This window comes from Colias philodice, chromosome 2 (genome assembly GCF_061535455.1).
Source record: "Colias philodice isolate Cphi_HAF_F1 chromosome 2, ilColPhil1 Martin Lab GWU primary, whole genome shotgun sequence".
Classification (NCBI taxonomy): Eukaryota; Metazoa; Arthropoda; class Insecta; order Lepidoptera; family Pieridae; genus Colias; species Colias philodice.
Window position 1 is genome coordinate 1,591,522 of NC_143087.1, and position 16,862 is coordinate 1,608,383.

The following is a 16,862-nucleotide window of genomic DNA, read 5'->3' on the forward strand; positions in this document are numbered from 1 at the left end:
AGTAACAATTATAAAAGCACCGCGTACAAAATAGTGCGGCGTCTAGACCTAGAGCAACTTCTTAAATTTAATACGAAATTATTTTGTTTTCCTTTAAAGTATTTTTGCTTCTAATTGATCGTGTTTATTCCAGTGAAAGCTGTAAACAGGGACAAATAAACCGATTACTGGGAATAAACACAATACGAAATTGTGCTAAGCAGCATTCTTGACAATATTATGTTTCAGTATAAAAGATATTGTTTGTTCCAAAATAATCTGGTCAAATGAAAACATGTCTGAAAAGACTATTATCCAAAACACAAACGTGTTCCATAACAATGACACCATTAGCAGGACGCGCTTGTAAATATACACGTGCCTATGAAAATAGATTCTTTAGAGACTTGCGTTAGCCCCGACTATGTCTGGTATATGTGGAAGATGAAAATCTATGGAAAGTTTTCGCGTGAACCACAGATCAGTTCTTTGGCATCATTATTGTTATATTTGTACATAATACATATTATGTAAAATCTCAATGAAATATTGACAAAATTTTAATTCGAGTTCAGCTGCACGAATTTTAAAACAATGATACCATAATATAAGGTGGTTTGTTCCAGAAAATTTTGGTTTTGCACGCTGTAAGTTCCATTTGTAGGCCTCATCAAAATACTGAACTGTTTCGCAGAATTCTGTATACAAAAATAAAGAGCCAGATACAAATATTTTTATTTTATTATAATATTACAAATCTGTTATTTTAATAAGACAATACACACACGATTTATATGTGTTTTGAAAATTGATCTGGTTGTAATGATCTTTGTTATCTCGATCATAAACTCCATAAATACCAAGAAGTATATTAACAACGTTAATGTGATTTAGAAACAAAAATAAAAGTCGTGCATGTGAAACCATATAGATTAAGTGATCAAACTGATTACATAAGCTTATAAGGTAATTCGCCAACTGAATTCGAGCAAAAAGTCGTTAAAACCTTAACAAGTTTGACGTTATAATAATGTTAGGTACTAGTAAAATACTGATATAGACCCACCTCTGACTGGGATAATTGACATCTGCAACGTACGCCTTTTATGTTTCCGCCATTTTTTCATTCGATGAAACATCCAGATTTTCGGTGCAATCACCGAAGTCATCAAGTAATTTCTCGTTTTTGGCATTTAGCCCGTTATGGCCTTGCGCAGTTCTCTGTTGACTTGGCAGGTTGATATTTATAACCTTCAATTTCCATGTAATATATTTCTTCATACGTACACTTCAGAATAATTTACATGACTAATATTATAAAGCTGAAGAGTTTTGTTTGTTAGTTTGTTTGCTTCAACGCGCTTATCTCAGGAACAACGGGTCCGGATTGAAACATTATTTCATTGTTAAATATAGTTCTATGGAGGAAGACAGGCTATAATAGCATCACTTTTTGAGGGTGAAACCGCGGGGCACGGCTAATAAAGTGTATTCTGCCGTACAAACTTCCTTTCTTATTTGTCAAAATTGAAATTATTGTACGCTTTCATTAGTGACGAATCGTTACATAAATGTAAATATTTGATCGGAAACACGAAAATAAACATGTAAATGTAAACCAATCGATCGGAAATCATTGAATAATTTTATATTGACAAATTGCCGCTTAAATATTCATTACACATTTACGAAGCCAGTGTCCAATTATGTGATACTAGATTTCCGCCCGCGGCTTCGCCCGCGTTTGCAAAGGAAAAACCCGCATAGTTCCCGTTCCCGTGGGATTTCCGGGATAAAAACTATCCTATGTGTTAATCCAAGTTACCCTCTATATGTGTGCTAAATTTCATTGTAATCGGTTCAGTAGTTTTTACGTGAAAGAGTAACAAACATCCATACATCCATACATCCTTACAAACTTTCGCCTTTATAATAATATATATAATATATATATGTATTATAAAGCTGGAAAGTTTGTTTGTTAGTTTGCTTGTACGCGCTAATCCCAGCAACGAGTCCGGATTGAAAAATTATTTCACTGTTAAATAGTCCATTTATGGAGGAAGACAGCCGACAGGTTATAATAGCATCACTTTTTGAGGGTGAAACCGCGGGGCACGGCTAGTAAAGTGTATTCTGCCGTACAAATTTCCTTTCTTATTTGTCGATATTGATATATTGTACGCTTTCATTAGTGACGAATCGTTACATAAATGTAAATATTTTATCGGAAACACGAAAATAAACATGTAAATGTGAACCAATCGATCGGAAATCATTGAATAATTTTATATTGACAAATTGTCGCATATTCATTACACATTTACGAAGCCAGTGTCCAATTATGTGATATGTATTAACATAATATCTGTACCTACTGTATATATTGTGTTAGTTTATTATTTGCCACTCGAAACTAAGGAAGTATTTTTATAGCTTATGTTTGATTCTGGTACAAAAGCTACTTTTATGCCAAGACGTATCATCAAAAACCGTTCAGTGGTTTTCGCGTTTAAGAGTAAAAATATCCACACAAAGTTAAAAACGTTTATAATATCAGTAGGATAGTGGGATGCTTCTTATTTGTAACTTCCGATATATCTTCCTTGACGTTTAAGGTGATTGCAACGATCTGTTCCCAGCCAATATCCCGCTAGATGGCGCTGAATTCTACATTTCTAGTTTATTTGAGTTTTTGCGTAATTGGAATAGTCATCAAACCTAGGAATAGTCATGGCGGTTACTGAATATTATATTTTATTGAAATATGTTATATCATTGCCTTAAAATCCACCCAATTCGGTAAAATTATGCGTTTTAACATCTGTCATTGCATACAGGGTCGTTTACACACACAGACGTATACAAAAATGATAAAGATTTAACTCTAGATGGCGTGAATGTAAAGCGCGTCACACACGGTGAAGATACTACCTATAATATTTTATCTAATCTAGTAATATTTTATATTACAGTATCTTAAGGTATCCGGTATCAGCGTTCTGACCATCATTTTTCTTTTTTCGCTGTAGAACCGCCATCCTGTTACAAATGACCCACAAAGGAGAATGACCACGGGTGGTATCGGTAAAATTTTAGTTGTGCCACGTATTCGTTATATTGTTAATTCCTATTTGTATTTATAATGATCATATGTATCAATATTAAGTCTTAATTAAACCGGATAAATTGAAATAATAGTAAAAGTAAAAGTTTTTCTTTTGAAACATGTATGAACTTTCGCATTAGTAGGAAGTAGGATTGTTATAAAAATAAAAGTTATATTTGTTGGCGTAAACTATTTTATTGTAATTTTGGGAAATAAATAATGTCAAAATTGATTACCTACAATAAAACGCAGTTTTATTTTATTACCTACATTACACTATTGTTTTTTTTTTATCAAAACATGTATTTGAAGTAGCAAATATGATATTATGCTGATCCAAGCATTTTCACTCAAAACTAATATCACTAATGATTTGTAAAAGTAAATTATTTCAATATACATTTCATAACCAACAAGTAAGAATAATTATTCATACAACAACAAATCAAAAACACTATTTACTATGGAAAAAAAACCAGGAAGGTGAAAAACATATTTACGATTTCGATGCACTCGACTTTTAGTAAAATAATAGGTAAAAATATTATTATGGTTTTGATCACAGACATATCTGTGGTTTTGATTTTAGCTACTAGTATCAGAAAGCTGCGTGTTCAATGCACGTCGGGGTCCCACAACTGTGGAGGAAGGAAGGTAGAATACCTCCATCGAATAAGTGAAGTTTCTCGACATACTCGATTTGCCGGCCGGCCTCAATGAAGATTGTCCGAAAGTTGTATATGTGCTCTGTAACGAAAAAATTTCGCTAGCGCGATTCAGAGTGAGGTGTCGTACAATATACCTAATGAAGTTTTTCATCTTTTTATTTTACTGCAAATACAAAATAAAAATTAAACAATGGTAATGTAAATTCTAAACAAACTACTACCAAAATACAATTAGAACAAAAATCATTTGACTTGTTTATTTCACCCAGAGGCCAGAGGCGGCTCGTGACAAAATTGTATAGGTGTTCACTTGAAATAAAACAACGAAAATACAATAGCGTTCGGGATGATTTATTACAAAAAAATGAGCACCACATTTTATAAATGTCTATAACACTAAAAATTACAAAGTACAGGCTATTTCAAAACGAATTCAATGACTAGGTATCAATAATTAGTAAATCACCGAATTTGCATTCGCGAGCGTAGGTATCCATAGTGTTTGTCACTGACGGTCACTGACCTCTATAACTTATAGTTATAGAGGTCAGTGGTGTTTGTTGTGTAAACATGTATGTATTTGAGTAGTTAGTAGCATATTATATTCTGAATTTCTGATCCATGCCTATTCACTCAAAACTAATAACACTAATGATTTGTAACAGTAAATTATTTCAATAGGTAGGTATTTGAACATTTCCCAACAAGACGTAAGAATAATTATTCGTAGGTATACAAGATACAATAACAAATCTAATACACTATTTATTATTTTATTATTTACTAGCGGTCCGCCCCGGCTTCGCCCGTGGTACATGTTTACGTTTTCTCTCCATAAGAAGTAATAGCTAGAGAGCTAGCGCAAAGCTACCTGTATGTATTTGACCAGACCTGGATTTTTGTGTGTTGATTCCCCTATACCTACTATACATGAGATGAGGAGTCACTAAGCCCAGAGTGGTGGACGGGGCGCGCGCTTAGGTAAGACAGGTGGAAATTTTTGGCGAACTTTGAAACCATTTGACCACGTCTGCCATTTTGATATTTGAAAATAGATTATTATTTCTATCGGAAAATAACAATGGCAGACCATTATCACGCGGATAACATTCTGGCAGACACTTATGAAAGTGCTGAAAAAAATACAATTTTGAAAGTATTTGACCAGATCTGCCATTCATATATTTTATTTATTAGGGTCTTAAAAACTTATTTTCGAAACGGCAGACATTTTCATTGCGTACAGACTTCAGCAGACAACTACAGACTTCAGCAGTCAACAAGACTATTAGCTTCTACATGGTCAGATGTATATATGTATTACGTTCCCTGACCTTACATCAATGATTTACTTTATTAATGTTTTTATGGTCATTTACATTTAATTTTGAAAACTATGGAATAAAATTTATAAATTTGATGATACAAAACTAAATATACATTTGTAAAGAATCTCAAATATAAAGTTGTGTTGCAAATAACAAATCATCATTTAAATATTTAGTTTATTTCTTTATTTAAGAAACAATTAACAATTACAAAACAACATAAAAAAACACGCATGCATTTATTGAAATGTTCATTCATCATCACTATCGTATGGCGTTGTGTGACTCGTCTTCATAATCCATTGAATCGGATTCTGTAAAAGTAAAACGTAAATTATATAATAAAAGAAATGAGTCATTATAAACTTACCTAGTAAGGCAATGCCTTTGATGTCGCACGATGCCGCCGCGCCGCCAGTGTAGGTACTTCTGCTGCTACATGAAAATATGCTAGGGTTGCAACAAATGGGAAATAAAACAATTGTGATTATTACTATTATGATGTAATCATTTATTCATATTATGTACATTCAAAACAATTGCTATTATTAAATCTGATGTAATTATTTTTTCATAAATATATAATTATTATTAATTACATAATATATTGCACTGTGAAATATTTACGTATCACTTTATTTTTGATGTTCTTAATTGTCTTTTATAAAATTTAAGTGACGCATTCGCATTGGGATCAACAATCCGATAAGAAAAGAATGGAGACAACATATACATAGCTTTGATTTCAATTCTACAGATACAAAATATACAATCTATCTAAAATGATACAACGGATGTTTCCTGCGTTTTCTCGTCAAAATACCGAAACAACGTAATTATTGTATAGTAGTTGGGCGTGAAAGTAAAAAAACAAATGAAAAGTGTTTTCCATATGATTATTTATTAAATTTACGCGATTAAGAATAATTTCAACGATACAATTTAGTAACCGAGAATTCAGAGGATTAAAGAAAATACCTGCCTGATCATTTTATCAAACTCTAAAAGAATTATGGTTATTTCGCATCACTCGGTTTATTAGTTTGGTAATAATTATTAAAGGTAGTTACAACCCTATAGTCCAGTCTGTGGGGAAATGTAAAAGCCTCTGCTCTACAAAAGGTGGCGTAGAAAATGTTTTGAAACAATATTGTTTAGGTATGAAAGGTTAATAAAAATCCAAGTTTTCGACCTTGACGGACCCAGGCGCTAGCCTCCATCTTGAATTAAAGGTGCTAAAATTAGGTATATTTTAAATAACTTCTCAATTGTTTACTAAATCACAAAAGTGTCTATGAGGGGTTCAAAGAAGACAAAATTACCTACATTTTTTTGATACATGATTATTCTGTAAGTCTTAAAGGTAAAAAGTTACAAGCGACGGAAATAATAATATTTACAGAAATCATATAATTTTAATTTTGTTTAAAAATTGTGCAGAAATCTTTTTTTGTTCTTTTTGATGGCCCGGGCTGGTTAATGGTGGCTTCTTCATTATCGTCGCTGAAATTTTCTGTTTCATTGTCTGTATTTTTAGTTTCCAACCATGAAATTTCGTCGATTAAATTTACTTTTTATTGATAACTTTACGAATCGTTCAGATCGGATATCTTCTAAGGATTCCTTATCCATGTCCCCTCCGTAAAAATTTACTAGAAAGCGTGCTCCAGCGTCTTCGATTTCTTCTGGTCATGATGACGAAATTTCATGGTTGGAAACTAAAAATACAGACAATGAAACAGAAAATTTCAGCGACGATAATGAAGAAGCCACCATTAACCAGCCCGGGCCATCAAAGAGAATTAAAAAATGATAGCTGTACTATTTTTAAACAAAATTAAAATTATATGATTTCTGTAAATATTATTATTTCCGTCGCTTGTAACTTTTTACCTTTCAGACTTACAGAATAATCATGCATGAAAAAAATGTAGGTAATTTTGTCTTCTTTGAACCCCTCATAGACACTTTTGTGATTTAGTAAACAACTGAGAAGTTATTTAAAATATACCTAATTTTAGCACCTTTAATTCAAGATGGCGGCTAGCGCCTGGGTCCGTCAAGGTCGAAAACTTGGATTTTGATTAACCTTTCATACCTAAACAATATCGTTTCAAAACATTTTCTACGCCACCTTTTGTAGAGCATAAATACCTACAGACTGGATTACTAGCCATTGAGTCGAACGGTAGGCAACACAATATCGACTTTGTGCGGGTACATATGGTACATTTCTTCTTGCTGTGAAGCGTAATTATTATTATTAAGATTTTTTAGGCTATTTTGAATCAGCTGTTCTAATTTAATTCTAGAAATTTATTAAAACGTGATTTTTTTAAAAGTATATTATGAGTTTATAAATACCTCAACCAATAGTTATTGTGTCCTATCCTCATTTCTTTATATCTTGGTAGTTAACTAAAGTGTTAAATTTACATAACCTCAACAACAACATTTACACTGCCACTGCACTAAAACTAAACTAACTAGCTCTCTAGCTATAAGAACTAGGGCATGCAGAACCGAGTCCGGTTCCAAGTTTCTGAAACCCGGTTCCAAATCGAGCTCAGAACCGGGTAGAACCGGGTTACCCGGTTCTTTTATAATACCTCGGAAAAAAATACGAAATAAAGCAAAAGTAACTGTAAAAGTACCTGATGGGCCTTTAATTTTACGTGGCTTGTGTCTTATTTTATTAAATTAATAAAGAAACAAAATTTCAACACTTCTCTTTATTTATCAGTCTTATAAAAGTACATTGTTGTCATAATATCACATATAAACTTAAACCTTATTCATTAACTACAAACTGTAAGGCAAAAAACCGGCCAAGTGCGAGTCGGACTCGCGCTCCGAGGGCTCCGAACATACCTACCTATTTTTTATAATGTTGTAACTTAAAAATTTATGTTTGTAGCAATTTTTCCTTTAACTGTGTTATAAGACGTTACTTTTACCAAATTTCAGTTTTGAGATCCATGCGAATGTCGAAATTTGCGAAAATTTTCAGCATGTAAATGCTGTATCTTTTGATGCGTTGGCTTGTGAGTTTGACTTTTTCACAGCATCAAGGAACCGTAGACTTGAGTATTCGATATAAATTTCAGCTTGATACCAAAAACAAAAACATGGCTGGATCATTATGTGAAACAGTAAAATCAACATCTTTTCAAATTCACGACAAATCTAATAAAAATATTTCTGTAGCCTAATTCTTGTCATTTTCGAAGCCTATTTTTTTTTTGGTAATACAACCGCAAGAAACCTACAGAATCTAAGGTTAGACAACCAATCAGAGCCACGCTTGAGGCGTGGCACGAAAATTCGCGATGCACGTGAGTCTGACGTTGCCAGATAGAATAAATTTGTTAAAATAATGCAGCAAAATATAAATAATACTTTATATTTTAATATTTTGGTCGGAACCGGGAGAACCGGGTTTCATATTATTCAGACCCGGTTCTCAAGATCATCAAAAAACCCGGGTTTACCCGGGTTTTTCGGAACCGGGTAAACCCGGGTGCATGCCCTAATAAGAACCATCCTCGTACTTCAAGGGATATAATAAAAAAAGAATTATCGAAATCGGTTCAGCCGTTCTCGAGTTATGCGCTTACCAACACATTTTGCGATTCATTTTTATATATAAGACTAGCGGTCCGCCCCGGCTTCGCCCGTGGTACATGTTTACGTTTTCTCTACATAAGCACCATCCTCGTACTTCAAGGAATATAATAAAAAAAGAATTATCGAAATCGGTTCAGCCGTTCTCGAGTTATGCGCTTACCAACACATTTTGCGATTCATTTATATATATATACTAGCGGTCCGCCCCGGCTTCGCCCGTGGTACATAATATTTACGTTTTCTCTACATAAAAACCATCCTCGTACTTCAAGGAATATAATAAAAAAAGAATGATCGAAATCGGTTCAGCCGTTCTCGAGTTATGCGCTTACCAACACATTTTGCGATTCATTTTTATATATAAGAAGATAAGATTATGTGAAAATAACCAGGAAGGTGAAAAACATATTTACGAAAACATAGTAACATAATATGGCTGTCGCTACAATAATTATATTTCAATTTTATCTTTTTATACCTAGTAGAACTGGCCGACGAATAAAAAAAATCGTATTAGAATAAATACAATAAATTACGGAACAAAAAAAGGATTGTAACTGAATTAGGTATGTTTGTTTCTGGGCGCACCGTTTTCGACGACGCGACGCGCGACGTAAGCGTATAGGTATAGGTACCTACTTTGCTAAAACAAACTAATAAAATTGTGTGTCTGTCTGAAAATTCGGAAAAGCATATTTTGCAAGTTTGTAATTACTTTGATAGTTTACCGATTTATAATAATTGTAATTGTAATTGTATAATATATAATTTGCAATGTGGTGAAATTTCATAAAAATCACGGGCCAATTTTTTGTTTTGAATCCCACCGAAAATATAATTGCGTTATTAGAATAATTAATTACTATACCTACCCACGATCAATTATTACAATATAGTCTCAAATGCATACTAGAGAAATATTGCAATTTGATTCAATTAAAATGCATAGCATACAAAAATAAATTCACAACACAAGAAATTCCGCGCGCAAATCATAGCGCGTGTCAATGAAATCAAGAATGTTTTATATCAAGCCGACGCGGACGACGACGCGACGCCGAACAAAAGTACCTACGACGGACGACCACGCTTCGAGTTGCCAAACAACATGAGTAATAAATTGTTTACAATAAAATAAAAGTTATATTTGTTGGTGTAAACTATTTTATTGATCAATAATTTTGGAATTTAAAATTGTCAACATTGATTACAATAAAACGCAGTTTTATTTTATTACACTATTGTTTTTTTTATCAAAACATGTATTTGAAGTACCATATAATATTATGCTGATCCAAGCATTTTCACTCAAAACTTATATCACTAATGATTTGTAAAAGTAAATTATTTCAATATACATTTCATAACCAACATGTAAGAATAATTATTATTATTCCTACCTACAACAACAAACCTAAAACACTATTTACTATGGGAAAATAACCAGGAAGGTGAAAAACATATTATTATTTACGATTTCGACGCACTCGACTTTTAGTAAAATATAGTAGGTAAACATAATATTATGGTTTTGATTTTTGCTACTAGTATAAGAAAACTGCGTGTTCAAACTACTTGTTTGTCTGTCTGAAAATTCGGAAGTACTTTGGTAGTTTACCGATTTATAATAATATTGTATATATCGTTGTTTAAAAAATATTCAAACACAATAAAATATGATATATGTACTGATTTATCACTGGTTTCAGTGATGAACTGATGAGTCAATTATAGCCACTATACTTTCGTCATACGTGTGTATGATTGATGTGATTTGCAACGTGGTGATATTTCAGAAAAATCACGGGTCAAATTGTCCCACCGAAAATATAACTGCGTTATAAGAATAACTATATCTACGATAAATTATACATAATACAATATAGTCTCAAATGCATACTAGTGAAATATTTTATTTGAATCAATAAAATAAAAAAATAAATAAAAAAAAATAATAATACAAAAATAAATTCACAACACAAGAAAATCCGCGCGCAAATCATAGCGCGTGACAATGAAATCAAGAACTTTCGAGCCGACGCGGACGACGAAGGAGCCTAACAAAAGTACCTACAATCATAGGCGGCTCGTGACAAAATTGTATGGCCGTGTTCACTTGAAATAAAACAACGAAAATAGGTACCTACAATAGCGTTAGCAGTACAAAAAAAATTAGCACCACATTATAAATGTCTATTTATACACTAAAAATTATAGAGTATTTCAAAACGAATTCAATTATTATTTAGCAATAATTAGAAAATCCCCGAATTTGCATTCGTGATCGTATTCATAGTGTTTGTCTACACTAATATTATAAAGAGGAAAACTTTGTTTGTTTGTTTGATTGTAATGAATAGGCTCATAAACTACTGGACATTTTACCAATGTTTGCAAGTTTGTGATTACTTTGATAGTTTACCGATTTATAATAATTGTATACTTATATCATTGTTTAAAAATATTCAAACACAATATGATATAGGTACTGATTTATCACTGGTTTCAGTGATGAACTGATGAGTCAATGTTAGCCACAATACTAATCACTTTCGTCATACATGTGTATGAACTATGATTGATGTGATTTGCAATGTGGTGAAATTTCATAAAAATCACGGGCCAATTTTTTGTTTTGAATCCCACCGAAAATACATATATTACTAATTGCGTTATTAGAATAATTAATTACTATACCCACGATCAATTATTACAATTTACAATATAGTCTCAAATGCATACTAGAGAAACATTGCAATTTGAATCAATTAAAATGCATAGCATACAAAAATAAATTCACAACACAAGAAATTCCGCGCGCAAATCATAGCGCGTGTCAATGAAATCAAGAATGTAATTTTATATCAAGCCGACGAGCGACGACGCCGAACTAAAGTACCTACAGTACCATTTACCTTCAGTGTACAATACAGTTTACAGACCTACGACGGACGAACAATAATGAGTAATAAATAAAAAAAAACATAGTTTCTAAGGTCATTAGTTTTATTTTATTTTATTGTTATTTTCTTTGAACGATTGGAAATGAAATTACTCAATTTTTACACAGAACTTTGATTTATTAGAATTATTATGCTCATTATGCATAAGATAACGAACGCGAATGCACGACATCTAGCGCGTCAATGTCTAAACATCGCCTTTCGTTTAGACATTGACGCGCTAGATCTGTAATAAGTATATAGTCTATGCGCTAGATGTCGTGCTTTATGTCGTGTTTCGCTTGGCAAAAGTCACGCACACTACTGTAGAAGTGTCAAATTTTTCCGGTATTTTACTGTTGTTTTTCTAAGTAAATATTGTAAATTATTGATTAAAAAGGTCGAACGCGCACACATTTCATTATAGAGAAGTGATAAAATGATTAGTTTTAAAGAAATAGTGTCTGTGTTAAGTGTTTAGAGGTAATCAAAAATGTATGGAGGGACGGTCGGAACATCAACCTTAAGCCAAATTTTAGCATACATGAGGTCTTCCTTGTGGCCATGAATACTAAGTTGACTGGTCTCAAGATCGTCGGTCAAGGTCCTTCTAGAATGTTTTGGTTGACTGGCGACTTTTTTGTTTATAAAGTTTTAAACTTTGACTTTTGCACTTTTGTTGTATGTACTTTGTTGTTTTGGTTTGTTTTGTTTTCTTCTTTGTTAATAATTATCATGCCAAATTAATAAAGATATCGTACCGATTCTGTCTTTTCTTCGGTAGATTATTTTTTAAGTCTGCCTGACCTTTTATCAATATACAAACTATAACGTCTGAAAACAAGTGTTAAATAAACATTTTTTTCTCTAACAAATTGATTTCCTTGTCCACAGGCCAGAGTCATGGTGGGTGTCGGCTGCGCTACAAACGATCCGCGCCGTGGTCCTCGTGTACGATATACTGTCGTTCCCAGTCCACCTCATCCTGCAGAGGCCGTGGAGGAAACGCTCCATGTCCAGACGAATTAAGGTAAACTGACATTAATGGCTATAGGCGTAAGGTTCACTTCAGGATAACAGGGTGGAAGGTTTATGTAAATGAAGGCTTATGAGAGGCAATGAGATGTAATAATAGTATTTTTTTTTGTTTTGGAATAAAAGTGATATTTATGTTGAAATAAACAATGTAATGATTTAAAAAGTGATTAATTTAGTATTATTGAATTCGTATTAATAATGGAAAATTAACTTTATTTAAAGGTAGTATGAATAAAAAGATATAATAACAAATCGACTTTATTATGAAAAAAGCGTAATTTATTTTTCTATACTACTTTCTTTGTTATTTTAATACAAGATATTTGTGCTGAGTTCTTTTAATTACTTTTTAATTTTTTGTTTTATGAATGTTTTTATTGCTGTTGTACGCAGCTAAATATACCTAACTAACTAATGTTTAACTTTTTAAATGCTTCTTATCTTTCTTAACTTGTATTTGCAAATACAATCGTCCGCTTAAAGTTGTAAATTAGCAAAGTGAACATTTCAAAACATTTATTCCAGGCGCGCATAATAGAGTCCTCGCCGGACAGCATCACAGTGCGATCCGTGTCCACCCCGTGCGCGCTGCACCAGCGGCTCGTGCGCGACAACGTGACCACGATGGAGGCCATGCTGCGCGCGGCCGCGGCGCGCTGGCAGGAGCGGCCCTGCCTCGGCACGAGGACCGTGCTCAGCGAGGAGGACGAGCCGCAGGCCAACGGACGGGTGTTCAAAAAGGTAATGGAGTGAACAAGTATCATAGTTCGTTCGTACACAAGCGGGGTTTAAAATTGTATGGTGCTTTAGGTTTGTATTGTGGTGACGTATTTCTGCTTAACATAGAAATACTTTGTCGATCGTTTAGCTTGGGGCATTTTAAATACCTTTAGATTTGTGTGGGATATAGTGGTTTATAATCAGGTAACTTTTACTATAAAATTTGGCGCTACAACATAACAGTATTGTGTTCTTTTATGATGTGTTCGATATCTACATTAGTAAAAGCAACATTTTCTATCAGAATATAGATACCTTTTCTTCCAGCTTTTGATCAAAATTGTTGTATTTTATTAAGCTATTGCATATAGCTTCTATCGCGGGCCTTGAGCGCGGGGACCGAATCGAGAAATTCCGTAACGAAAAAACCTCACGTTCCCCACCCCGACGGGCTCGGAGGTGTGGCTTGAAGGCATGCTATGCAATAGCTTTACCGCGGCGGTCCCCGAGTGCCACACGTGTTTTTGATTTTAATAACCCCCTTAGTACAAAATGGGCGAGTACGTGTGGCGGTCGTTCCGCGACGTGGAGCAGGAGGCGGGCTGGTTCGCGGGCGGGCTGCACGAGCTGGGCTGTGCGCCGCGCCGCAACGTCGCCATGTTCGCCGAGACGCGCGCCGAGTGGATGGTCGCCGCGCACGGCTGCTTCAAGCGGAGTATACCGGGTAAGGAGACTGGATTAGTCTAAAACAAATGCCACACTCTAAAATAACAAATAGAAAGAAAGAAAATACCTTTACTCACAAATACGTCTGTATATAATTTACACTTATAATTTATAACTGATACTTACACTTTAGCATAGTATGATTCAAACTGAATAGCGACCCGGAACATCGTACGTTCCAATGCACAGAAAACAATTTCAGTTTCACAAGTTAACTATTCCTGTGTGCACGTGCTCTCGCAGCTAACTATTGATCACCCATTAAGTTTCAATCTAACTGTACAATAAATTGCTGCTCTTCGAAGTTCCTACTCCCTCTCAACACTCAATTTTTGTAGATGTTATGAGTGGCGCAAATCATTGTTTACTGACCGGTGACACGCCAGTTGAAACTTGAATGTAGTATTTTGTTTACTTATTAGACATTCAACGATGTGCCAAACTTGAGATTCCTTTTTTTATTCAGACACAATAGCAAGCAAACTATTTTACAAATTTACCTAGACAAGAACTAAACAATAATGTAGAACGCAATCAATTCTCTTATTCTCTAATCTATTCAATATCGAATTTTTATTGTCCTGAAAGAATATTTATCACACCAAACCATATACTAATAAGTCCATATCCATAATATTTCCAGTGGTCACAATCTACGCAACCCTCGGCGACGAAGCCATAGCGCACGGCATAAATGAAACAGAAGTATCCACGGTCATAACCACACACGATCTCCTGCCAAAGTTCAAGAAAATCCTGGCCAAAACACCCAAAGTGGAAACTATCATCTTCATGGAAGATCAGCTCAAGACCACGGACAGAGATGGCTTCAAGCAGGGTATTAAGATCGTCGCGTATAAGGAAGTAATTGAGAAGGGAAAGCAGTCGAAAGTTGGTGAGTTTGATGGTTTTCTACTGGTGGTAGTCTATACGAAACAATACTTTTTTGGCTCATATAACTCGTGTTGATGATGCTGTCATAAAAAAAAAATATTTTAATATTGTTTAGATATCTTATAATTATGTATAAGTATGATTAAGAGGAAGTTGGAAGTGATAAATTTGTTTCAAACTTCAATTAAACAAATAAATTTTGCAATTGCCAATTGACTTTTTGCAAGGCTTAATATTTTTACTAGCTACACTTACACACTGCACTTACACTACAAATGCTTAGCATCGAAATGTCACACTTAAAAACAAATCATTTTTTCCAGAATCCCTCCCACCCCTACCAACCGATACAGCGATAGTGATGTACACGTCCGGTTCGACCGGCGTGCCGAAGGGCGTAGTGTTGTCCCACCGCAACATGGTCGCCACGCTCAAGTCGTTCGCGGACGGAGTGCCGATTTATGATGATGATATGCTGATGGGATTCCTACCACTGGCCCATGTGTTTGAACTGCTAGCGGAAAGCTTGTGTATTATTGGAGGTTGGTTCTTGAATATATTTAGTAAAAATGTGTATTTTAATATTATCTTTAAAGCAGAGAATGAATATCGTACAAATATGCGAATAACGCATGATGACATAACAACAATATTTAATTAACAGGATCAGAGTAGGGCAGGTTAATCCATACTAATATTATAAATGCGAAAGTAACTCTGTCTGTCTGTCTGTTACTCAATCACGCCTAAACTACTGAACCAATTTGCATGAAATTTGGTATGGAGATATTTTGATATCCGAGAAAGGACATAGGCTACCTTTTATTGCGAAATATGTACCACGGGCGAAGCGGGGGTGGACCGCTAGTTTACAAATAATGAATCTACAATGAAAATCAAAACGAAAACTTTAATTTTCGGTTCTCAAAAACGGACAAAATTTTATTTTAGATCATAAATTTTGGAGTTATGGAATGAGACGCCAATCTTTTTCTTACATTTATATGCGAAAATTTATATTAATATTTCAATTTTAATTTTTAGGTGTGCCAATCGGTTATTCCACTCCGCTCACGATGTTGGACTCATCGAGCAAGATCATGAAAGGAACAATGGGAGATGCCACCATCTTGAAACCAACATGTATCACCACTGTACCTGTGAGTATATATTTACTTGTCCAAATACTTTCATTAACATATAATAATAATAATCCATACTTAATATTATAAACTAGCGACCCGCCCCGGCTTCGCACGGGTGCAATGCTGATACTAAATACACTACAGAAAAATTGTGAACGTTGTATAGGTATAAAAATATAGCGGCCCGCTCCGACATCGCACGGGTATAAAATACATAGGGCGGCCGCAAACGCTACGTCCTGCAATTTTTAAATCTGTAATATCTTCGAAACTATTCACTTAAATCATACGGTGTAAAGGGCCATATAGATCTATATTAAATGAACAATGTATCCATGGTATTTAATTGGTTAAGGATTAATGCTGTATTGGTTAAAATCGCTTCGAAAATTAGCCATTATTTGTCGTAAAAAGTAAATGACAAAAAAAAGTTATTGTGGGTTATCCATAAGAGATAGACATATACCATCGCGGACTTTTCTATAGACCTTTTCAATGTGTATAATACTTAGTACATTATTTGATAAAACTCGTAGGGTTCAGCCTGCGTTTGCAATGTAAGCGGAATAAATGTAATTTTTTACGACATCACATTAGAAACCTCAAAAATAACAGTACTTCTCCACTACTTAATGGATCTTATTATACATATAAACCTTCCTCTTGAATCACTCTATCTATTAAAA

At 34.0% G+C, this 16,862-nt stretch overlaps 1 protein-coding gene across 3 annotated transcripts in view; it reads left to right on the forward strand.

The window, feature by feature from the left end:
* Acsl (Acyl-CoA synthetase long-chain) overlaps positions 1–16,862 on the forward strand; it is a 63,527-nt gene that overhangs the window by 39,017 nt on the left and 7,648 nt on the right. For all 3 annotated transcript variants that reach the window (XM_089701350.1, XM_089701359.1, XM_089701366.1), the window contains 6 exons: positions 12,548–12,683; positions 13,217–13,432; positions 13,958–14,135; positions 14,781–15,032; positions 15,355–15,573; positions 16,076–16,191. In XM_089701350.1, the coding sequence (XP_089557476.1) occupies positions 12,548–12,683; positions 13,217–13,432; positions 13,958–14,135; positions 14,781–15,032; positions 15,355–15,573; positions 16,076–16,191 (1,117 nt within the window). The remainder of the gene's footprint in view (positions 1–12,547; positions 12,684–13,216; positions 13,433–13,957; positions 14,136–14,780; positions 15,033–15,354; positions 15,574–16,075; positions 16,192–16,862) is intronic.